The sequence below is a fragment of the Triticum urartu genome, chromosome 2A, assembly GCF_056163025.1.
Source record: "Triticum urartu cultivar PI428250 chromosome 2A, HENAU_Tu73, whole genome shotgun sequence".
NCBI lineage: Eukaryota > Viridiplantae > Streptophyta > Magnoliopsida > Poales > Poaceae > Triticum > Triticum urartu.
This window is the reverse complement of record NC_141874.1, coordinates 172,863,191-172,888,543: the sequence shown is the minus strand read 5'-3', so window position 1 is coordinate 172,888,543 and position 25,353 is coordinate 172,863,191. Positions and strand designations below refer to the sequence as shown.

General features: G+C 51.3%; 1 protein-coding gene across 1 annotated transcript; it reads right to left on the bottom strand.

Moving 5' to 3' along the window:
* Positions 1-494: 494 nt before the first annotated feature.
* On the bottom strand, positions 495-12,345 carry FAP1 (Chalcone-flavanone isomerase family protein). The gene is made up of 4 exons (XM_048699787.2): positions 11,893-12,345; positions 11,489-11,735; positions 1,363-1,454; positions 495-795 (listed from the first exon to the last, which is right to left on the bottom strand). The coding sequence occupies exons 1-4, from the start codon at positions 12,236-12,238 to the stop codon at positions 656-658; spliced, it is 825 nt and encodes a 274-aa protein (XP_048555744.1). The 5' UTR covers positions 12,239-12,345; the 3' UTR covers positions 495-655.
* Positions 12,346-25,353: the final 13,008 nt, after the last annotated feature.

Below are 25,353 nucleotides of genomic sequence, written 5' to 3'. Positions count from 1 at the left end.
GGGAAATGGTTGAGATGGTTTGGAGTTTGATCTCGATGCACATAGCAAGAAAAGCATCACCACTCATCTTTGAACCCTTGTGATAGTATTGGCATACCCATAGACTCATCGTGATACTGATCACTAAACGATAAATATATGTCTTAGCTTTGTCGCTCAAGAACTATGGTCAGCAACCATCTTCCTAGTTCCATTTCTTGGGATATAGTCTGGAAATACACTCGAATGATCATTGGTCCCTTAAGCTATACTGTCATTGATCATAAACAAACTTCCAGCACCCCCCCCCCCCCCCCCCCCTCGCCAATTTTCAATGCTTTCTTGTGACGTCTTATATAGGGAGTAGTAATTTGTAATCGTATTAGTTTACATAGGGAGTAGTAATTTGTAATCGTATTAGTTTACATAGGGAGTAGTAATTTTTAATGCTTTCTTGTAATCATGTCATGTAATCGTCAAACTGAGTAAAAGCCACTGAAATGTCACGCAAGATGAAAACCTAAGTTAGCATAGTTTTATTCCTTTGACCGAAAGGAATTTAGGGCCAGAAGGCAACTCGTTCCCATAAATGTTTGGAGAGGCATTAGAGTGCTCTTGGAGCTAAAATGACAACTTCTTTACAGAACTTAGTGTCACTTAAATTCGAGCACTACTTCTAAGCTTTAAGAATGCTAGCCAAACTTCCTTGGATGTTGTTTTTCGCATTCTTGTCAAACGGGTCGTCTCCAATGTAAAGATCTAAGATAGACTGGCACAAGAGCTTGTTCTGGATACTTCCCACATCTTCTCCTTCAACTACACATAAATGAAGATCTTATTAATCAAGACTTGTAATAACCTTTTAATGAACATAGGAAAGTCATAGGTAGGTGAAAGAAATACCGTATGGAACATAATGAGGATCTTTACCATTGCATACAAATGCCACAAGTGGAATCCTTACTTTCTAAGAACGAGCAGCAGTGATGGTTTATACCCAAAAGTAGATTCCACGCAAAAAATGGAGTCAATATAGCTTTTGTTCGTACCAAAAATTCTATACAGCTTTTACCGTTATTAGTGCAAGTAGTCACCATTTGCTGGACTTTTTTTCAAGTATTAGCAAATACAATGAAAAATGTATAAGTTATTAACAATAATAGATTGATTTCATTATTCCTTTCAGTAATCTCCATGTCGAATACATGAATCAAATGAGTGAAGAAAAGCAAGTGTATGCTGACTGGTACTCGGATACTGAATACAAGCCAATTCATTGTGAATAACCCACATATCTTTCTGACTCTTAAAATCTTTCCTTTCTTCCATCAACACAAATCATATCATCTAAAAATAAAGGGAAACGAAAACAGAACGACTTACTGCTTATTTTAAGAACGTGATTTGATTCCCTCGAAAGCTCAATTACAGATCCCTTTGGTAATTTGTACTCATCCTTGAAAAGTGAAACAAAACTGCAGAAGATCAAGGTGTCAAAATCAGATGAGAAAATTAGATATTGATAGTTGAACTTGGCGAGCATAGGATATGCTAAGATTGGACGATATGATTAAACACAACAATGGAGCAAGTATCATCCAAGTAAACCAACACTGACACACTTCAGCAAATATAGTCTGAATATTTCAGGACTAAGTTGGCCGATTATAAAAGATACTGGTCAGATAACAGTTTTGGCATGTAACGACCAAAGCTCCTTAGTTGTAGCACCAGAATAAGAAATTTCCTTCAGTATGAAACGGAACACATTCAGGTCTCTAACAGCCCTACATTGTAGATGGATTATTAACAACGGCAGTTATGATCAAGTGCCAACATTGTGTCAGTGCCATTAAGGTACAATCCAGCAGGGTCGTGCCTCCCTTCCTTCTCCACCGAGGTAGACGAGAGCGTTGGGTAGACGAGAGCTCCCTGCCGGCCGCCACCCCGGCGCCGGCAGCCACCGCACCCGTCGCCGCCCACGTGGGTGCGGCGTCCACCTTCCTGCCGTGCGCCCCCGTCCGCGCATGACAGCCACCTTCACGGAGCTCCGTCGTGCAGCCTGGGGTCCCTTCTCGAACCCACACTTTAGTCGTCCACTCCCGAGGTACGTCGTTCATCTGGTTTGCTCTCTTCGTTGGTGCTCTTTGAGCTGCAGCCCTGGTCGTGCCTCCCTTCCTTCTCCGCCCGCCTCGCGCCCCTCCGTTGCCTCGTCGGGCTGCGCCTTGGCCATGCACGGCAGCAGCTTCGAGGATGCCATGTTGGCCAAGTATGGTTGCGGCACGGTGGCACAGGTGGCTGGCCCTCGCCGGCCCGCCGGCATCCTTGCCGTCGTCCACAACGAAGGCGTCTTTCTTGCCCCTAGTTTTTTCGCTTCCATGCTGGTCAGCTGGTTCGGTGGCTTCGCCAACAGCTACCAAGTTCGTCATCTCCAGCCTGGCTCTTTCCTCTTCCAAGTTGCGCATACGTCCATCGCCAAGGAGATCGTGCTCCGCGGTTCCTGGAGGTCGGGCATCATTGCGATCGACATGTCCCTTTCCAGTTTGGCCCTTTCCGGTCACCTCGAGGTGTCACGCTCTGTGCGCTCTGCATGCCATGTGACGAAGCGACAAGCTTGGCACGTCAACTCTCTCCTGCCATCGATCCTTGGTCCAGGGCCGGCTCCGTCCGCTTCGGACTCGGCTTGCAGCCCATCGAGCGTCTCCTCCCCGCGTGCCCAGGTTTTCGGGGGCCAGTGTGCTGCAACGCGGGGCTGCGACGCTTATGGCAGCGCCCAGCCCGAGGGTCATCATACTTCTGTGCACCTGCCCTCCCCTAGCGCTGTCGCCACGCTGGCGTCGCCGCCGCCCCAGGGCCAATCCCCAGCCGTCTACGGCTCGGATCCTGCGGGATCTGCTTGCAGCGCTTCGGCTGACCCCAGCGCCCCCAGCTCGCCTCTCTGTCTGTGCATGGTGATGCGCCATACAAAAGAGCCTTGCTCTCCACCAGGCCGTCCGTCTCCGCTGCCTCGCGCGCCACGCCAAATCTGCTTTACAGATTTGCTAAGCCTAAAAACCTGCACAAACGTTGCTTCCGCTGCCTCTCCTAGTCATCGTCGGCGGGATTGCCGGGATCCCGTCGTTTGTTGGTGTTGCCGCCTGGTCGGTCATGTCAGCTTTCAATGCTCTCTCCGCCCCCGGCGCTCACCCCAGCCCAGCCCCTCTTTAAGTGCCGCCCCCCTCGCCCATAGTTCGTCACCTCCAACACCTGCTTCCTCTGCGCTTGTCCTCCACGCTACGCCCTCCTACGCTGGTGACCACGCCCCCCCCCCCCATCCCCCAGCCATGGACCCCGTGGTGCATGGTCGCCCCACCTCCCTCGACGTCCACTACCCCATGATCGCCGACCAAAACTCTCTCGTTTGCCTCGTTGACATCGTCCCACCACACCCGGCTTACTTGGCATGGCTAAAGCGCGTCCTCCGCTACCAGCTTGGCATCTCTGCCGTTCGGTTCGCGGGCTGCTCGGTGGGCACTGTCTTTGCTATCTTTCAGCGTGAATCCGAGCAGGCCGCCGCCATGCGTGCCAGTCCTATCTGCCTTGGCAATCGCAAGATCTGGATCCGGCCGCACAATGCCGGTGACAATGCTTTTTCCTTCTCCTATCGCCGCGTTGTTAGCATCTCCCTTGAAAAGATGCCGCTGGAGCTGTGGAATAGGAGAGGGGTCGCTGCCAGTGTTGCGGGCTTCGCCAATCTCTTCAGGCTTGAGCATGCATGCCTCCATGGTAGCGAGTTCTCCTCCATCTTCGTGCTTGTCAAAGTCGAAGCCCTCCACCATATCCCACACCACCTCACCTTCCATCGCGTCGATGGCAATGGCATCTACGCGAACGTCATCATCAACGAAATTTGGGATGTGGCCCGCTCCCTCGGCGCGCCAACCGCACTGCCCCGGCCTACCGGGCTGGTGGAAGGGGGCGGCGCCAGCAGCTCGCTCCAGCACGCCATGCCACGACAGGGGCATGCTCACCCCCGGCCTGCGCTGTGCAGCTTTGGGGGCAATGAGGGCATGGCTGATCAGGCCCTTCGTGCTTTCCTCCACCCCGAGATGGCCTCGGTCGGGGACTGCCTCGCCATGCTCAAGGTCGCAGTCAAACCGAAGCTCATCAAGAATGCCACCTTCTCCCTTCCGACGGTGGCGCAGATCGGCCATGAGGACGAAGGCAGGCACTGTCTCCTTTCCTCCCTGCTCGCCGCCGACACGCGCGTGCCCCGGGTGTCCGTCTCCTTCGACCCTGAAGAGCTGCAGTTCTCTTTCAAGCTGGAGCTTGCCAACCGGCGCTCGGTCGTTGGGACCATCCCGGTGCGGCCGCTCTCCGTGGGCGACGGCTACTTCCCGTGCTTCAGCTACACCTCCGAGGAGCTCACGCGGGAAAGTTGCAGGTCCCTCCTTTTCAAGTTCTGGCCCAAGCTGCTCGACGGCAGCCTTTGCCCCCACAACCTGCCTCTGCTGCCTTCAGTGGAGTGCAAGTATCCACCCAAGCCCAATGTGCCTTCCAGCCTCCTGCCCGCGGTCGCCCCCCCCCCCTCTCTCTCGGGGACGGCCCGCTCCTCCCCGCTGCTGCTTACTTTCCAGCCCAGGCCCATCTTAAAGCCCACCAGATTCTCACCTCCCGGCCCATCTGCTCGCAGCCAGCCAACCGCATCCCCAGGCCTGAACCTGGTATCCTGCCTTGTGGTCAAGCCTCGCCTGTGGCGCTGACTGACCTTATGCATGGCGCGTGCGCCGCGCTCCCCCCCCCCCCCCCCACGTCGCTACCGTCTTCTGCAGCTGCTGAGACCCGCCGCGGGACCCTGCCGCCGGCGAGCTCCTCTCTTCGCCGCCCACGCTGCAGCTCCTTGACCCCCAGGTGGGCCAAGCGAATGATGAGCGCGGCTTGTCTCCTGGCACGCTCGATCTGAATCTGGTACCGGCCTCTGACGGGGGCCAGGGGGCCGTCGGCGGTCTGGAGGCTGCACTCCCTGCCTTGGAGGGGGCTATCTCCCCGCGACGCAGCCGGCGCCTCCGGGATGCGCATGATGGGGTGCGTTTGGGCTCCGTGGAGCGTGCAGCCAAGCGCAAGGCGGCGGCGTCCGACGCGGATGCGGACCCAGGCGCTGGCCCTTCCCGCCACACTGGCCGTTCCTCGTCCCGCCGCAAGAAGGTCAAGACGGTGGCAATTTCAGGCCTCCTTGAGCTGCCACTGCTGTCAACGCCCTCCCCTCTGACCAGGAGCAAGCTGAAGCAAATCGTGGAGATCTGCGATCTTAATGCGACTGCCATCCTCGACCAAGTCACCGCGCGCTCCTCCCCCGCCACGTCTTCAGTTTCAGTCGGTTCCCCGTGATGGGAATAAGCCATGCTCAGGTCCGTGGTGACCCGCGAGTGTACGCGTACGTGCCAGGTCTGTGGCGACCGGGCGTGCGCAGGTGTGTGCGTGAGTGCATGTTCGTTAGAGATAGTCACGGGATAGGGGTAGACGCTAGCGATCCATGCGGGTTCCAGCTGCGCCCAGCGCGTAGGAGCGCGTCGTGAGCGCAGGCGGCGCATGCGGATCGTGGGCGTGTACGTGCGCATCGTGGGTGTGTGAGCAGCGCGTGTATAAGGTCTCCCTCGGCCTGTGTAACTTGGAGTGGTGCCTGGGAACGAGTTCATGCTCGTGGTAGTGGCGTTCGAGCGCCGGAAACCTCCTGTGCCCACCTGTGTCTTCTTCTTCCCTTCTTCTACCTCGGTCCGCTGCAGAACAAGAGAGCTGGGAGAGGTAGGCGAGAGCTAGGGCTAGACGGCAACAACAATTGGTATCAGAGCATCGGGTTCGGAGGAGCTCGCTGGCGATGGCGCTCGTCCCATGCGGCGGCGGAGGACGGTGATGCCGGGCGTGCGGAGAGCGCGGCGGCCGCGGCGGACCTGTGCGGTGGCGCAGAGGCTGCGGTGGCGCGGCGTGGCTCGGCGGAGGGAAGGCCAAGCTCCGGGACACGCCGGATCGACCACGTTGGTCGCGTCGGAGCGCGATCATGGCGCGAGCTGGAGACGAGCGGAGCGTGGCGAATGAGGCGCGGCGGCGAGCCGGGCGCGACCGATGCGTGTTATGGGTGCGCACCGGACGCGTCGGGCGCGTCGGGACCGCGGGCGTGGACCGCATCGAGGCGCTGGACCTGGTTGCGCAGATCGCGTACGTGCGCCACGGGAGCGCGGGCCGGGAGCGCGGTGACGTGGGGAGTGCGCGCGAAGGGCACGGCGGTCACGGAGACGAGGAGGTCGCGAGGGACCTGCGTGGTGGCGCAGAGGTCGCGACGGCTCGGCGCGACAATCGTGGAAGGTGCGCAGCACGGAGACGCGGCGTGGCGGCCCACGGGACTGCGGGCTGCTGCAGCGGGAGCGAGCGGAGGCTTGTGACGGAGACGCTGCGGAGGCGTACATGGCGACGTGACGACGACAACGACGGAAGCTGCACCAACTCCGGCGACGGCAGATCATGGCTTAGGGCGTGAATGATGGGAATAAGTCATGCTCAGGTCCGTGGTGACCCGCGAGTGTACGCGTACGTGCCAGGTCTGTGGCGACCGGGCATGCGCAGGTGTGTGCGTGAGTGCATGTTCGTTAGAGATAGTCACGGGATAGGGGTAGACGCTAGCGATCCATGCGGGTTCCAGCCGCGCCCAGCGCGTAGGAGCGCGTCGTGAGCGCAGGCGGCGCATGCGGATCGTGGGGCGTGTACGTGCGCATCGTGGGTGTGTGAGCAGCGCGTGTATAAGGTCTCCCTCGGCCTGTGTAACTTGGAGTGGTGCCTGGGAACGAGTTCATGCTCGTGGTAGTGGCGTTCGAGCGCCGGAAACCTCCTGTGTCCACCTGTGTCTTCTTCCCTTCTTCTTCTACCTCGGTCCGCTGCAGAACAAGAGAGCTGCGGAGAGGTAGGCGAGAGCTAGGGCTAGACGGCAACAACACCCCGACCTTCAACGGCTCGTCCGCGTCATCTGTGTGTGTCCTCTCCAGCCTCAATGATTAGGCTTTCGCTTCTTGCTGATGTTCTCATCTGGTTGCGCCTGGTTATGCCCAGTTATGCACTCTTTCGCCTATGTTTGTTCGTCCGCCTTGTTAGTTGGTTGGTCAGTGTTGGTACGGGCTGTGTGTTTGCCCTTGTATCTGGATCCGGCTACTCCGGTCCTAGTCTGTTTCGTGTCCACCCACGGGTGCCTCTACCTAGTTTTATGCCTTCTTTAGCTCCTCGTGTTCTTAGCACCTGCCTGTTCCATGATCTGGGCTGTATGTTCTCTGTTTTACCATGAAGATTTTAAACTGGAATGTGCGCGACCTTGGTGATGACGATAAGTGCTCCCTTGTTCGAGATGCTATAACCTCTTGCTGCCCCAACATTGTTTGTTTGCAGGAAACCAAACTGCCTCACCTCACGACGATCAAGCTCCGATCCCTCCTGCCTGCCTCTTTCCAGGGCCAGGCCGTCACCCCCTCTGTGGGTGCCGCAGGTGGCATTCTTGTTGCCTGGGACACTTCCCTTGTTCAAGGCCAGATCATCGACACACACAGATACCACGTCACTCTGAAGATGCACTCAACCTCTTCTGACACTGCCTTCCAGATCACTGCTGTGTATGCACCTTGCTTGCAAGAGGAACGGGCTGCTTTCTTCGATGCCCTCAATATGGTTGCAGCTGACGAAGACACACCATGGGTCGTCTTGGGCAACTTCAACATGTACCGTTTTGCACACGAGAAGTATTGCGGCCGTTTCAACTGGGGCCTCATGGACATGTTTAACACTTGGATCAGAGAGATGGGTTTGGATGACATTCAGATAGACAATCGACTTTTTACATGGTCAAACAAAAGGGCCCGTCCCACTCTCGTCAGGTTGGATCGAGTGCTGGTCAATGCGGCGTGGAATCTGAGTTTTTTGCAATCCCAGGCCGCCTGTGTACCTGCAGTTACCTCCGACCACACCCCAATTCTGCTGCAGTTCAACGCCGACGTGCCCAAGAGCAAGTTCTTCAGGTTCGAGAACCACTGGCTCGAGATGCCAGAGGCCAGGGAAATCATTCAGGACTGCTAGACCCGTGGTACAAGAGTGTTCAAGTCCTCGGCCTCGCTCATCAGCTTCAAGATGAGGAGAACCAGAGCTGCTCTACGACAATGGTGTCGGCGCAAATCCAGCCTCAAAACTCTGCTAGTTAACAACAAACATGTCATCAGTTTCCTGCAGGCTGTCGAGGAAAAGCGGCACCTGTCTCTGATGGAAGTGGTTCTTCGTGAAGCTGCTACTGCCAAGGCCGAGCAACTCATCCTTTGGCAAGCGGCCATGTGGCGTCGCCGGGCCAAGCTTAGGTGGTGTGTCGATGGTGACGAGAACAGCCGCTTCTTCCATGCGGCTGCCAACGCACAACATCGACGCAATCAGATCAGGGCCCTTGCCCATGACGGTGTGCTGCATTATCACAACAGCCAGCAACTTGCCATTGCAACTCGCTACTTCATGGATGTTTTGGGTCAGCCCAGCCCCTCTCTGCCAACGCTTCAGCTCAACGTTTTGTACACTGGTGAGGACATGGTTGACCTTTCGGAGCTTGCCAATACATTCTCATGGGCTGAAGTGGTGCGCGCCATTAGCCAGTCGCCAAACAACAGGAGCCCAGGGCCGAACGGTTTCACAAACGAGTTCTATAAAGCTTTCATGTCTCTTCTGAAGGATGACATGCTCGCTCTACTCACGGCTTTCCACAATAATCGTCTGCCTTTGGGGGGTATCAACACAGCCTACATCACTTTGCTTCCCAAGAAAGACACCCCGCTGGAGATGTCTGACTTCAGACCTATCTCGTTGGTGCACAGCACGCCTAAGCTGACGTCCAAGATCCTGACAAACAGGCTACAGAGAAGAATCCCGGAGTTAGTCCACCTTCTGCAGTCAGGGTTCTTGCAAGGCAAATCTATCACTGAGAATTTTGTGTTGGCCGCGGAGATGGTGCAAACTGCACATAAAAGGAGGATGCCTGTTATAGCACTGAAATTGGATTTCCGGAAAGCCTTCGATTCGGTTAGCTGGGACTGCCTCTTTCAAGTGATGGAGGCTCAAGGTTTCCCCTCTAAGTGGTCCCAGTGGATCAACTCCCTCCTCTCCTCGGGCAATTCTCGTGTGCTGATCAACGGAGAGCTGGGTGATCCCATTGTGGCCAAACGAGGTTTTCGCCAAGGAGACTCTTTGTCACCCTACTTATTCTTGCTTGTGGCTGACGTCCTCCGGAGACTCTGTCTGCACCACTTCAGAAATGGCAACCTTATGCACCCGCTGGGGCCTGACGTCCTCGACTGTTTTCCGGTCTTACAGTACGCAGACGACACACTGATCATCTTCCGTGGAGATGTGCAGCCGGCGGGCATGATCAAGAATATTCTGTCCGCTTTCTCTGATTTCTTCGGCCTACAAATTAATTTCCAGAAGAGTACGCTCGTACCGATCTGTGTGGATGAAGGTACAACCGTTGAGATCGCCTCTCTGTTAGGGTGCCCGGTGTCCTCTTTCCCATGCAACTACCTCAGGCTGCCTCTGTCCGTTCATAAAATTAAGCATGGAATGCTGCTGCCAGTCATTCACAGAGTTGATCGTAGGCTTTCTGGTTGGCTGGCCTCCTTTCTATCCTGGGGTGGTAGGCTCACTCTTATCAACTCAGTTTTAGCTGGCATCCCTACATACTTCATGCAATGTTTCCCTTAGCCCAAGGAATCGCTGGATAAGCTAGAGGGCCTGCTTCGTGCCTTCTTCTGGCAGGGCAAGAACAAGGTGAAAGGAGGGCAGTGCAATATGGCTTGGAGTAAAGTTGTGGTGCCTCGGATCAACGGTGGGTTGGGGATTATAAATCTGGAGGCACCCAACAAGGCTATGATATGTAAGTTCGTGGCCAGAATTCTTCAGTCATCCGACATCCCATGCTACCGTTGGTTCGCTTCCCAGTACTGCAGTGCTTCTCTACCTCATGATACCAGAGCGCGGGACACTGCCGTTTGGAAAGGTTTCAAGGCCTGCATCCCTCTAGTCATCTCTTCTTCGAGATGCGTTGTCGGAAGTGGCGCCCTTGTTTCTTTCTGGCACGATCAGTGGCTTCCTGAAGGCAGGCTGCGACTGCTTCTCCCGGTGCTGTTCTCCTTTGCTCGCAACCCTTTCTGCTCCGTGCAGTCGCAGTATGAAGAGGAGGGCCGGCGCTTGTCTCTGCATCCAAACCTGACACACACTGCAGCCCTACAGCTTACGCAGCTCATGCAGTTGATTGCGCATGTCACCCCCGACAACTCCAGGCCTGATTCCCGCACACCGCTCTTCCTTGGAAAACAGCTCAGCACAGGCCATTTTTACAGTCTGCTTAACTTCAGAGGTGTGCGTTGGGAGTATGCTTGCTGGGTCTGGGATCCAATCATACCACTCAAATACAGGATCTTCCTCTGGTTGCTTCTTTGGGGCCGTCTCAACACCAGGGATTTCATGACAAAGAAAGGCTGGACTGCAGTGTCTCCCTCCGCATGCTGTGACCTCTGCCCAGCCTTGGAAACTGTCCATCATCTCGTGCTAAGATGCCGGTATGTCAATGCAATATGGGATAAATTGCTGCTGGCCACCCTAGCTTGCTCCTTCCCAGATATCCAGTCTTTCGTCACTGCGGCTGCCAGCCAGTTACAGTTCAACAGTAAATGGACTGTTGCCTTTGCCGCATCTGCTGTCGCTCTGTGGCATGCCAGGAATGATCGGACCTTTAACGACAACAGATGGAGCGTGACCCACATTCGATCCTATGCTGCTAACTTGCTACGTTTATGGGCCAGCAGAGCTTCAAAACAGTGTGACAAAGAGGATCTGCACACTTGGGCTGTGATGCTTGGGTCGTAATTTTTTTTAGGGTAGAGCAAAGCTGTCGCATGCAAGCTTGCATGCATCTATCCTCCTCCCCCTCTCATGTATCCACCCCACCCCCCTTCTAGGCTGCTTGTGGCCATGCACCATGGTGCATTTAGCAAGACTTTGTTCACAACTCCAGGCTTCAGCCTGCTTTGAAATATAAAGATGGCCTTGAGCCATCTTTCTCTTTCAAAAAAAAAGTGCCATTAAGGTAATCCGACCACCTGAGCTCCAAAACTTCAGAAAAGTGAACACTCCACAGCAAAAATAATGGCCAGTTCGATTACACACAACCTAACTAAAAAATGGTTCGAGTCTTCACGAGATTCATGTAATATGCATCCTAAAATCTTTCTAGGTCCAGTTTGAAACTAAATGCAATATAGATATCTAGTTCCTTTTGCCAATCCTAAACTGAACTTGATAACCATGGCACTATTCATAACTGTGGTTAAAAATTATAACTAAATCAAACATAGGATGAAGACAGCACTGCATCCAGCCAGTCTGCAACTGCAAACCAGTATCAAGGATGTATATTTGCTTCTCTCAACAAGAGCACATCATCAAGAGCCAGAATTGCATTTACCTCTGAAGCAACTCTTTGGTGTCTGACCCCCCAAACTTCTGAAGCCTGCTTCCTACACTCTTCTCAAAAGCGCTCCGAACTGAGCCAATGCTCAGCCTCCCATAAACTATCTGAAGCCTGACCGTCATACGAATGTCACGCTCTAGTGCATCGTTGATCAGCTCATCATTTTCCTTCAGATCAGAGATGGGAAGCTTCTGGTACTTGTCCCTCAGCTGCTTCAGATCGCTGTCATCCGCATAAACGCCTGCACAGAGCAACATTTCACAATCTCTTCTCGGCGTTGCAGTTTACAGCATTTTACGATCTGTGTCGATGTTGCAGTTTCCTTTTCTACATTAGATATGCGATGCGACTAGAGGTGTCAATGTAAAAAAAGGAAGGAAATTTGATTAGTAGGTTACCGAACGCGTAGACGTCGATGGACTTGAGGCCGAGGATGGTGGTCTTACGGAGGCCAACGCCGAGGAGGCGGCGCCCGCCGGCGGTCTCGGCGGGGAATGCGGCGCCGGTGCGGGGCTCGACGTTGCCGGGGGCGCCGCTGTCGGCAAGGGAGAGGGAGGCCCAGAGGGGTGCAGAGTGTGACGGGCGCGGGAGCGGCCGACCGGCAGATTTGGCGGTCAGGGCGAAGCCGGCTGCGGCTGCCGCAGCCGCGGCGGCGGCAATTGCGGCGGCGATGGCGGCACGGTGGGGAGGCGGCGGGGTGGGGAGGTGGGCGAAGGTGGCGGCGGGGAAGCGGAGGGACACCATGGCTGAGGCGGAGCGGAGGCCGGAGGCGCGTGCAGTGTGCTGTGCGGTGTACTGTGGTGTCTCGTGTGGTGTGGCCGCGTGGGGGACGGAGCACGCGATGTGGACGGGCGGCAGTTGGCGCGTGGCGACGGCAGCAGCGGGGTGGCACCCGGAAACACAGCCAGAAAGTCTTGCAATTTTCGAATTAATTTTGGACGAAACACGAACGTGTAGATTTTGGACAAAAAACAGTTGGGTTCGTGTTGTGAAAAGAAAGAGTTGTGGAGGGTGTAGCCGCTAATAAGACCAAGACTTATACTTCCTCTGTATTTTTAGATCACGGTAATCTAAAAACTTTTGTATTAGTTTATAGAGGGAGTAACTTGTAAGTGTTTTGTTTTCAATCGACCACAAGACCACCAATAACAACGGAAGATGACAGCTATGATATGCCGATTTTTTGGGCACAACAAGATAATGATCAGAAGATACATTGTTTGTCTGCTGAGAAGTTGACTCTTTCCAAAAAAGAAGGTGGTTTGGGATACAAGGATCTCCATGTGTTTAATTTGGCCATGCTCGCTAAACAAGCGTGGAGATTGTTAGAACACCCTGATTCACTTTGTGCTCGAGTTCTCAAAGCGAAGTATTTCCGTGAAACCGACATACTGCATGCTACACCCAAAAGGGAATGTTGTATCCGTGGCGTAGTATCTTACAGGGAATTGAAGTGGTTAAGAAGGGAGTCATCAAGCGTGTCGGTGACGGCTCGACAGTGAAGATCTGGGAGGACCCGTGGCTTCCTAGAGACTGGGACATGAGACCGATGACACATCGCCGGAACGTTGTCGTCTCAACTGCTGCTGAGCTGATGGACGCATTCTCTGTGGCATGGGACTAACAGCTAGTGCGGTCAATATTCTGGGCACCAGATGCGGACTTGATCCTAGCTTTGCCCATTAAAGAAGATATGGAAGATGCTTGGGCACGGCATCTTGACCATCGTGGTTGTTTCTTTGTGAAGTCGGCGTACAAGTTATGCAGACAATTTCAGATGGTGGACTCGGGTGAGGTTGGTCAAGCAAATGGGGACAACAACAACAACAACAGTTTCAAATGAAGTTTCATATGGCACGCGCCGTGCCCAAATAAAGTGCAACAATTCCTATGGCGTATGGAACACAACAGCCTTCCCCTATGTGCCAATCTGAAGAGGAAAGGAGTAGACATTGACACACTTTGTCCAGTCTGCAAAAGAAGAGATGAAGATGGTAGCCATCTGTTGTTTCAATGTAAACAGGTCAAGCAATTGTGGAGGGAATTAGGACTAGACGAGGTACGTACTAAGTGCATGGCAATGCATGATCCAAAAGAAGTAATACATGAGCTGTTGGGGGTGATCTGCAACGGAAAACAATCATCATTGCACTAGCATGGACGTGGTGGAATGCAAGAAATAAACTGTGGATGGAGGGAAAGAAAATAGACATCACTGGACTACTTTGGCAGATTAGGATTGAAGCTACTGAATATATGACTTACTTCAGTCGTGAGAAGAAACCAGTTGAGCGGGAATCTGAAGTTTGGACCAAGCCGACTGACGGTGTGCTAAAGATTAATACTGATGGCAGCTTTTGTGCGGCGTCATCATTAGGAGGGTGGGGCTATGTCATTCAAGATCATGACAGTGATGTTGTGGTAGCGGCTGCAGGAAGGATATCGCATGCACATGATGCCTTGCAAACTGAAGCTGAAGCATGCATATTTACTCTATACAAGGCGCATGAGTTAGGCATCACCAGGGTTGTGGTGGAGACGGATGCAACGTTGCTGGTCCATGCAATCAAGTTGTCGAACTTTGATCGTTCTTCTATTGGGGTATTGTTCAGGGAGATAAAGACTTTTGCTAGTCTGAACTTCAGTTTTTTCATATTGTTCATTGTCCGAGGGCTTGTAATAAGGTTGCAGACGCTCTTGCGCTGTATGGGTCGAAGATGGAGCTTGTACCCCAAGCCGTATGGCCGGTTCTTGCCCCTACCTTTGTCCGGTCTTTTATTGCTAGCGACGTCGCTAGACATGTTGATTAATGGAATGAAATGTTCCAAGCTCAAAAAAACAACGGAAGACAAAACAAAGTAGCATCATCCATGTTGCCAAAAGAAAAGTGAAGTCCTTTTTTGAAAAATATTCAAATATTATAAAAGTTCGTCACAAGTACAAAGCACTACAAACATAATAAAAATTAAATCGAGGTCTATGGACCACCAAATGAACAATACTGCTGCCTGAACGAGCCATCGACGCGTCGATGTCTCCGCTTCCCTATCGGACTGGCTTGACCTTGTCGATGACAACAAAAAAGTCTTCGTGCATGTTGTAAGGGCATATTTATCCCTAAGTAGTTTTGGTGATTGATGACAATGCATTTGCAGACTAATCGTATGCATTAAGCATTTCAAATATCTCATGATTTAGGCACAAGACGATTCGTTGCCCCTCGGAGTCTAATGAAGACGGAGTTTTCCCTATGTTTCTTTTCGGTGGATTTGAGTCGTAGGAAAGTCGTACTATTAAGAGGGGGTCCGCGTTGGAAAGGTTTGGGTGGAATCATCACATACACGTCCATTCCTTTTGCACCCCCTTTTCTTTGCACCTTTGGAGCAACCATTGTTTTTCCGTGTCTCTGCAAAATGAAGGACTCCTAGTGTTTGTTGTGCTGTGGCATGCAGTAGTACTGCTCATGGGAGCAGTAGTACCACAGAGGCCCATGATAGTACCGGCCGGGGTCACGGTAGTACCGCAGGCCCATGCGATAGTACCGCTCCCCGGGCGCGGTAGTACCGTGGCCTCGGGCCGGGCACAGCAGCACGAGCGGAAGTAGGGGCAGATGCAATTTTTTACATCCGCGTCCTACACGGTAGTACCGCTCCCTTTATGCGGTAGTACCGTGTCAGAGTTTAGCACAGATTGTTACTCAGCGGAAGTAGCCACAAATGTTTTTTTATTCGTCCGTGCTTTCCCAGCCCAGACAAACCCTGCCTTGCGGTAGTACCACAAGGGGGAGCGGTAGTACCACTCTGGCGGTTCTACCGCTCTTTGCTTCAACGCATCAGGGATGGTCTAGCTCCTGCCGTGCATGCGGTAATACCGCAGTGCCCCGCAGTAGTACCGCAGGCCCTTGCGGTAGTACCGCATGTCTGGTGCGGTAGTACCGTCGCGGGCTGAGTAAGTAGAAAACAGTTGGATTTGTCCTATCACTATAAAAGGGGAGTCTTCTTCTCCGAGTTGACTACCTCTTCCATCCCTAAGCTTCATTTTCGCCCGATCTCTCTCCCTAGCCAATCAAACTAGTTGATTTTCTAGGGATTGGTTGAGAAGGCTCCGATCTACACTTCCACCAAGAGAAATTTGATCCCCCCACTAATCCCTTGTGGATCTTGTTACTCTTGGGTGTTTGAGCACCCTAGACGGTTGAGGCCACCATGGAGCCATATTCCATTGTGGTGAAACTTCGTGGTGTCGTTGGGAGCCTCCAATTAAGTTGTGGAGATTGCCCCAACCTTGTTTGTAAAGGTCCGCTCGCCGCCTCCAAGGGCACCAATAGTGGAATCATGGCATCTCACATTGTGTGAGGGCGTGAGGAGAATACGGTGGCCCTAGTGGCTTCTTGGGGAGCATTGTGGCTCCACACCGCTCCAACGGAGACGTACTTCCTCTCAAAGGGAAGGAACTTCGGTAACACATCCTCGTCTCCATCAGCTCCACTCTTGGTTATCTCGTCCCTTTACTTGTGCAAGCTTACTTTGTGTTGCATCCCTTGCTTGCTTGTGTGCTTGTTGTTGTTGCATCATATAGGTTGCTCACCTAGTTGCATATCTAGACAACCTACTTTGATGCAAAGTTTAAATTGTTAAAGAAAAGCTAAAAATTGTTAGTTGCCTATTCACCCCGGCATCTCTAGTCAACTATATCGATCCTTTCAATTGGTATCAGAGCCTCGTCTCTTTATTAAGGACTTTGTCGTCCGAAGAGTATGGTTGACACCGTAGACAGTGAGGAGGAGCACCCCGGTGTGATTCCGTCCTCGTCTACGGCCGATGGGGGAACCTCGGTCTCACGTGAGGAGTTCAATGTGGCCTTGGACACATTGAAAACCTCCATGACGGCCGAGGTCAAAGGCATGCTTAAGATCTTTCTTGATGGTCTTAAATTGTCCACCGCACCATTGGAAGTGGTCGACCCCACTAACAAGGTGGCGGATGCTAACTCTGACAAGGGGGGAGCTACTAGTGATAAAGTTCCTTTGTCTAGTGGTAAAAGTGGAAACGACATCTTTGCCCATGTTGAACCTCCTCTTACTTTTGGAGGACCGGTTCCCTTCACTCATTTAAATCATGCGGGTTCTCCTTCTAAGATTGTTAAAAATGAGGATTTTGACTCATGGGTCTATCGCTTTAAATGTCATTTAAATCATGTCAATACTAATGAGAATCATTGAGCAAGGTTTCTATCCTGTAACGCCCTCGATGCGGCTATATCTCCCACGTGTTGAAGCACGACTTAGAGGCATAACCGCATTGAAAGCAATGTCGCAAGTGAGGTAATCTTCACACAACCCATGTAATACATAAGGGACATAGATACATAGTTGGCTTACAATCGCCACTTCACACAATACATGAATAAAAAATTACATCATCCAAATACAATCAAGGCCCGACTACGGAGCCAAAATAAAAGAAGACTACCCCAAATGCTACACAGATCCCCGACCGACCCCAACTGGGCTCCACTACTGATCAACTAGAACGAAACAACACAAAGGACAAGATCTTCATCGAGCTCCTCCTTGAGCTTGGTTGCGTCATCTGCACGGTTCAACGACACCTGCAACCTGGTTTTGGAAGTGGCAGACCCGTTGACTAAACTTCTCTCACAAGCAAAACATGATCACACCTTAGTACTCTTTGGGTGTTAATCACATAGCAATGTGAACTAGATTATTGACTCTAGTAAACCCTTTGGGTGTTGGTCACATGTCGATGTGAACTATAGGTGTTAATCACATGGTGATGTGAATTATTGGTGTTAAATCACATGGAGATGTGAACTAGATTATTGACTCTAGTGCAAGTGGGAGACTAAAGGAAATATGCCCTAGAGGCAATAATAAAGTTATTATTTATTTCCTTATATCATGATAAATGTTTATTATTCATGCTAGAATTGTATTAACCGGAAACATAATACATGTGTGAATACATAGACAAACATAGTGTCACTAGTATGCCTCTACTTGACTAGCTCGTTGATCAAAGATGGTTATGTTTCCTAACCATAGACATGAGTTGTCATTTGATTAACGGGATCACATCATTAGGAGAATGATGTGATTGACTTGACCCATTCCGTTAGCATAGCACTTGATCATTTAGTTTGTTGCTATTGCTTTCTTCATGACTTATACATGTTCCTACGATTATGAGATTATGCAACTCCCGTTTACCGGAGGAACACTTTGTGTGCTAACAAACGTCACAACGAAACTGGGTGATTATGAAGGTGCTCTACAGGTGTCTCCGAAGGTACTTGTTGGGTTGGCGTATTTCGAGATTAGGAATTGTCACTCCGATTGTCGGAGAGGTATCTCTGGGCCCACTCGGTAATGCACATCACTATAAGCCTTGCAAGCATTGCAACTAATGAGTTAGTTGCGGGATGATGTGTTACGGAACGAGTAAAGAGACTTGCCGGTAACGAGATTGAACTAGGTATTGAGTACCGACGATCGAATCTCGGGCAAGTAACATACCGATGACAAAGGGAACAACGTATGTTGTTATGCGGTTTGACCGATAAAGATCTTCGTAGAATATGTGGGAGCCAATATGAGCATCCAGGTTCCGCTATTGGTTATTGACTGGATACGTGTCTCGCTCATGTCTACATAGTTCTCGAACCCGTAGGGTCCGCACGCTTAAAGTTCGGTGATGATCGTAATAAGAGTTTTTGTGTTTTGATGTACCGAAGGTTGTTCGGAGTCCCGGATGAGATCGGGGACATGACGTGGAGTCTCGAAATGGTCGAGACGTAAAGATTGATATATTGGATGGCTATGTTTGGACATCGGAAGGGTTCCGAGTGGTTCAGGCATTTTTCCGGAGTACCGGAAGGTTACCGGAACCCCCCGGGAGAAGTTATGGGCCTTATGGGCCATAAGAAGGAAGCACACCAGCCCACAAGGGGCTGGTGCGCCCCCTTTGGGCAGGAGGCCGAATTGGAGAAGGTTTGGGGGGTGCGCCCCCCCCCTTTCCTTTTCTCCTACTCCAACTAGGGAAGGGAGGAATCCTACTCCCGGTGGGAGTAGGACTCCTCCAGGGCGCGCCATAGGGGCCGGCCCTCTCCCCCTCCTCCACTCCTTTATATATGGGGGTGGGGGGCACCTCATAGACACACAAGTTGATCTTCGTGATTGTTCCTTAGCCGTGTGCGGTGCCCCCTTCCACCATATTCCACCTCGGTCATATCGTAGCGGTGCTTAGGCGAAGCCCTGCGTCGGTAGAACATCATCACCGTCATCACACCGTCGTGCTGACGGTACTCTCCCTCAACGTTTTGCTGGATTGGAGATCGAGGGACGTCACCGAGTTGAACGTGTGCAGAACTTGGAGGTGCCGTACGTTCGGTACTTGGATCGGTCGGATCGGGAAGACGTACGACTACTTCCTCTACGTTGTGTCAACGCTTCCGTTGCCGGTCTACGAGGGTACGTAGACTACACTCTCCCCTCTCGTTGCTATGCATCACCATGATCTTGTGTGTGCGTAGGATTTTTTTTGAAATTACTACATTACCCAACATCTGTGAGTCACGGGGACTCAGCATTCTCACACCCCCGCGATCAAGACTATTTAAGCTTATAGGTAGGGTAAAAGGTATGAGGTGGAGCTGCAGCAAGCGACTAGCATATTTGGTGGCTAACATATACGCAAAAGAGAGCGAGAAGAGAAAGGCAAAAGCATGATCGAACAACTATGAACAAGAAGTGATCCTAGAACAACCTACGTCAAGCATAACTCCAACACCGTGTTCACTTCCCAGACTCCGCCGGAAAGAGACCATCATGGCTACACACGCGGTTGATGCATTTTAATTAAGGTCAACTTCAGGTTTTCTACAACCGGACATTAACAAATTCCCATCTGCCCATAACCGTGGGCACGACTTTCGAAAGTTCAAAACCCTGCAGGGGTGTCCCAACTTAGCCCATCACAAGCTCTCATGGTCAACGAAGGATATTCCTTCTAGCGGGAAGACCCGATCAGACTCGGAATCCCGGTTACAAGACATTTCGACAATGGTAAAACAAGGACAGCAAAGCCACCCGAATGTGCCGACAAATCTCTATAGGAGCTGCACATATCTCTTTCTCAGGGCACACCGGATTGTCCAAGGTTCCGGTAGGCCAGCCCAGAGTTGCCCCTGGTGGCCACCGGCAGCTGACAGGTTGGACCAACACTCAGAGGAGCACTGGCTCGGGGGTTTAAATAAAGATGACCCTTGAGTCTGCAGAACCCAAGGGAAAGAAAAGGCTAGGTGGCGAATGGTAAAACCAATGTTGGGCCTTGTTGGAAGAGTTTTATTCAAGGCGAACTGTCAAGGGGTTCCCATTATAACCCAACCGCGTAAGGAACGCAAAATCCGGGAACATAACACCGATATGACGGAAACTAGGGCGGCAAGAGTGGAACAATACACCAGGCATAAGGCCGAGCCTTCCACCCTTTACCAAGTATATAGATGCATTAATTAAATAAGATATATTGTGATATCCCAACAAAATATCCATGTTCCAACATGGAACAAGCTCCAATCTTCACCTACAACTAACAACGCTATAAGAGGGGCTGAGCAAAGCGGTAACATAGCCAAACAACGGTTTGCTAGGACAAAGGGGGGTTAGAGGCTTGGCTTAACAAAATGGGAGGCATGATAAGCAAGTGGTAGGTATCACAGCATAGGCATGGCAAAAGAACGAGCAACTAGCAAGCAAAGATAGAAGTGATTTCGAGGGTATGGTCATCTTGCCTGAAATCCCGCAAGGAAGAAGAACGAGTCCATGAAGAAGACAAATGGACGTAGAAGAACGAGTCCTCACAAACGCGACGTAACCGGAACCGACCCGAAGAAGCAACACCGGAAAGAAGCACACAACATAGTAAACAAACCACCCACGAACATGGTATGATATGCGGGATGCGGTATGTGATGCATATGCATGATATGGCAAGGAATGATTGAACCTGGCCTCAACTTGGAAATCCAAGAGTGCCACTGGAAAGGTGAGGTGATTTCGGTCGAAATTGATATAAAGATCACCGAAATCGGATGCACGGTTTGAAAATGGCAAGCGAAACAAATATGGCACCGGTCTGCGATAATCAGCAAGTGACCAACTAAATGCATCAATATAAATATGCTACAGCACTCAAACATGACAACAAAATACATGGCAGGGATCCACTCATGATGCTTGACAAAAGATGAACACTGAGCTACGACTAATTCACTCAATAACAGGTTCAAACAAGCATGGCTAAAGTGTAAATGATAACAGGTTTCAGACTTAGTGAAATTAATACAAGTATGGAATTTATCATTAGGAAGCACACTTTAGAGTATGGAAGCTACAAGCTACAGGAACTTAACATGGCAAAGCAAGGCATGGCATGAAGCTACTCAAAGCTCTTAACAAAAGTCCCTTAGTGACCTTGAGCCAAAAGGGATCATAAAATACAATTGCAAGCATGTGAACATAGCAAAAACATAAATAGATTCAGACTTAGTGAAAAACTGGAGCATGGCAAAACAGTTAACGAGTAGGCATGTTTATGAGCTCGATGCACTCACTACAGAGCATGGCATGACAAACTAAGCATACACTCATCAAGAAGACATGGCATAGGAGCTATACATGGCAATAACAACATCATAGCATGCACGGATCAATAGCAACATCCTCGGCAAAATCGCTAAACATGTCAACAATCTGCCAGGATCATTTATAGCAAAAGTAGAGCTCGATTGACTCAAGATAGGCTGCTCCATAAATGAAAACAAAGACATGGATAGATAGAGCACCACAATATTAACAAAACATCCTTACTGATCATCCTCAAAAGAGGCACGGATCACTAGGAAACAACATGAACATATGGCATAACAACGAAAACAGGCGAAGGACTTAGTGAAATTCTAAGTCCCTGAAATCAGCATTACAAATTACGCTACTTTGCAAGCTTGGACTAGTCACCACAAATATCACAAAAATACATGGCAAGCACCTCTGTAAAGATGGCGTGGCTTATAACAAAACACATGTAGAGCTCAGGATTATACCATGCACACATTAAACATGGCAAAAATGACAAAATGCCATTTGCTGAAACAGATCTGACAAATTCATCAAATAGCCCTCTTCCAACAGTATTTCGGGCATCAAGATGAGCTCAAATGAAAATGATGCAATGAGATGAAATGATGTACTCATCGAGACGAACATTTTTATATGCTACACGCACGAATCGGAGCTACGGATGATGAGTTATGAGCGATGGAAAATGCATAAAAATTTCTGAGATCTGGGGACTTAGCAGATTTCGAGGGGAATGAAAGTCAACCTATGGTTTTTTTCAGATCTGGGCGCGGCGAACGAGGATCGCTGGAGAAGACCTCGCGGTTGCCGGAGACGAAGAGGGAGGTCGCCGGCGAGGGAGTTCCGGGGTGGATCCGGCCGGAGTTGATGAGGCCAGCACCGGGCGCGGTCGCCGGAGGAAAGGGCGCGCCGAGGCGGAGCTTGCCGCGGGCGGGCTCCGGCGGCCGGATCTGTAACGGCGAGGCGGAGCGACGCCGGCAGACGGCGGAGCGGCGCTGCGTGGTGGTGAGGGCGCGGCTCGGCGAGGCGATGGCGGCGGCGCGGTGGCGGAGCCGGGGCGGCTCGGGCGGCGCTCGCCGGCGCGGGGCGGCACGGCAGGGAGCGGGAGGCGGCGCAGGCACGACGGCGGAGATGGCGGCGACGAGCGACGACGGGCGGCCGGCGGTGCGCGGTGGAGGTCGCCGGCGGCGCGGCACGGGGTCGCCGGCGGGAGAGCTCCGGTGGCTGGAGCGGCGATGGGGCGCGGGCCGAGCGGGCGGACGGCGGCGGCGGCGCGGGCTCGCGCGGGCCCGATCCGGGTCCCGCGGGCCGCGCGGTGGTGGGAGGAGAGAGAGGGTAAGGTGGCGCGACCCGATTAGCTGTGGCCGGCGGCGGAGGTGACATGGCACGCTGCCATTGGTCGGAGTGAGGTGGCCGGGCGGGGTGGACATTGTCCGGCGCGGGACGAAATGTCTGGCGGCGTGCGGAGGAGGTTAGGGTTTATCCGCGCGAGAATTTCGGAGGGAGACACATATTTATAGGTAGAGGGAGCTAGGAGAGTCCAAATGAGGTGCGGTTTTCGGCCACGCGATCGTGATCGAACGGCCGAGACGATGGAGGAGGTTTAGGTGGGTTTTGGGCCACTTTGGAGAGGTGTTGGGCTGCAACACGCACGAGGCCTTATCGGTTCCTCGGTTAACCGTTGGAGTATCAAACGAAGTCCAAATGGTACGAAACTTGACAGGCGGTCTACCGGTAGTAAACCAAGTCCGCATGACAAGTCTTGGTCCAATCCGGAAAATGTTTAACACCCGCACACGAAAAGAGGTAGAAAGGGCCACCGGGTGACATAGGAGCGCCGGATAGCAAAACGGACAACGGGGAAAATGCTCGGATGCATGAGACGAACATGTATGCAAATGCAATGCACATGATGACATGATATGAGATGCATGACACGCAAGCAAAGACAAGGCAACAACAGCGAATAACTGAAGGACACCTGGCACATCGGTCTCGGGGCGTTACATATCCGCTTGACCCAAGCAACTTCACCCCTAGAGAAGCCGCGGATCATCAATTCAACGAGAATGCTCTCTTCATCATCCAAGATGCAATTCCATCCGAAGATATTGCACATCTTCGACATTTCACCGTGGCCAAGGAAGCATCGCACCATGTTATTTCCCTTTACAAGGGAAACACGAGCATTCAACGCTCCAACTATGAAGTGGTGCAAGATGAAGCCGATGAGTTTGCAATGAATGAAGATGAAGAACCTCGTGAGCTTTGCCAGAGATTAACCACTCTCGCGGTCTCACTCCGAGATCATGGGAGCAAGGATACAGATGACAATTGGATCAAGCGCAAGTTCCTCAAGGCCATGATGCCTTACCACAAGGCCATGTCCTCCGTCATCCGTCAAAGGCTGGACTTCCCCACCTTGTACTCAAGTGAAGTGTTGGATGAGTTTGTGGCTATGAGGATCTTGGACAAGACCACCGACAATGCGGTGTTGCGTTCTCAAAGAGAAAAGAAGCCCAACCTTTCCTTGAAGGCCAAGGCTAGTGTGGAAGAAGAGGACGAAGAGGAAGAAGAGGAGAGCAACCCCGAAGATACGAAATATGCTTATCATGAGCACATGGCTCTCACTTCAAGGAAATTTTGGAGCAAGAAGAACACGAGGCCCAACTTTAACAAGAACAACTCAAGTGGCGTGAAGGGCAAGCAACGTGTGAGGACTTGCTATAACTATGGCAATGTGAGCCATTTTGTTGCGAGTGCCCATATGAGAAGAGGGAAGACAATGGTGGCAAGCTCATCCGAAAATACAAGGCCAAATCCTTTCTCAACAAGAGCAACTTCACCAAGACGACTCCTCCCAAGGGGTTGGTGGTACAAGACGAGTACAATGAGGATGATGACGACGATGAAGACGGTGAGACGGTTGTCGTGGCCTCATTTGCCATTGCAACAAATCCACGGGTGTCCCTCTTCGACTCACCCAACGAGAACATCACCGCCAAGTGCCTCATGGCCAAAGCCACCAACAAGGTAACTCTCAATATCAAAACTACCATCACTACTAATCCCTCTTTGACAGATTGCATTGATGAAAGTGAGGGGTCTAATGAGGAAGAAAATGAATTTGAGTCTTTTATGAGTAAGCTCAAGGGTAAATCCAAGAAGCACTTTGTTGCTCTCTTGGAACAACTTGGTGAAGCCAATGTCATGATCGAGGCTCATGAAGACACCATCTCTAAGATGGAGGGACATAGTCGTGACTATGCCGATGAGATATCAGATCTCTCTAATGCTCTTGAGGAAGAGTGTGGTCATTGTTTGGCTCTTGAGTAGTCACACAATGATGATCATGATAAATTAAAGAAAGATCTTGATCATGCACTTGTTGTATCTCGTGTGCTCAATTCCGAGAAGGGCAAACTTGGGGTTGATCTTTCTAGACTCAAGGAGGAGTTTGATATACTCGACAAGGCTCACAAAGCCTTGAAGGGTGCTCATGCTAGGCTCAAAGAGTCTCATGATCAACTCCAAGTGAATCTAACTAAGGAAAAGTCCACTTTTCCTCATATGGTCTTAATTGATAATGCAAATGCTACTAACCCATGTTGTGAGCATGTGCATCTTGTGGAGGAGAATGCTAAGTTGAAGGAGCAACTTGAGAAAGGCCGTGTGTCTTGCATACAAGGTGAGAAGAACCTCAACGACCTTTTGAGCAATCAAAAGGAAGTTGTAAGCAAGGAGGGAATTGGGTTTGCTTCCAAGCCCAAGAACAATAAGAAGAATGAGAAGGTCAAATGACCTCCTCCTCTCAAGCAAACTTTTGTGAAGGAGGGAGAGGGTGCTTCTAAGGAGAAGAAGAACAATGAGAAGGGTGGTGGTGTCAAGAAGGGCAATTCCACCCCTTCCAACAAAACAGGCGATTTTAACCCTTCCTATGTGTTGTGCCGTGTTAGTGATGGGCATGTTTATGCTAAATTTGTTGGTTCTCCTTATGAGTACATTGAATTGTCTATTTGGGTTCCTAAGACCCTTGTTACTAACATCAAAGGACCCATTACAAAATGGGTACCTAAAACCAAGCATTGATCTCTTGTAGGTGTTTGCTTCTGGTGGGGGATCATGGTTGCTCGATAGTGGAGCCACTAATCGTATGACCGGAAGCAAGGACTTGGTGGTGGACATGCACAAGATTCCATCT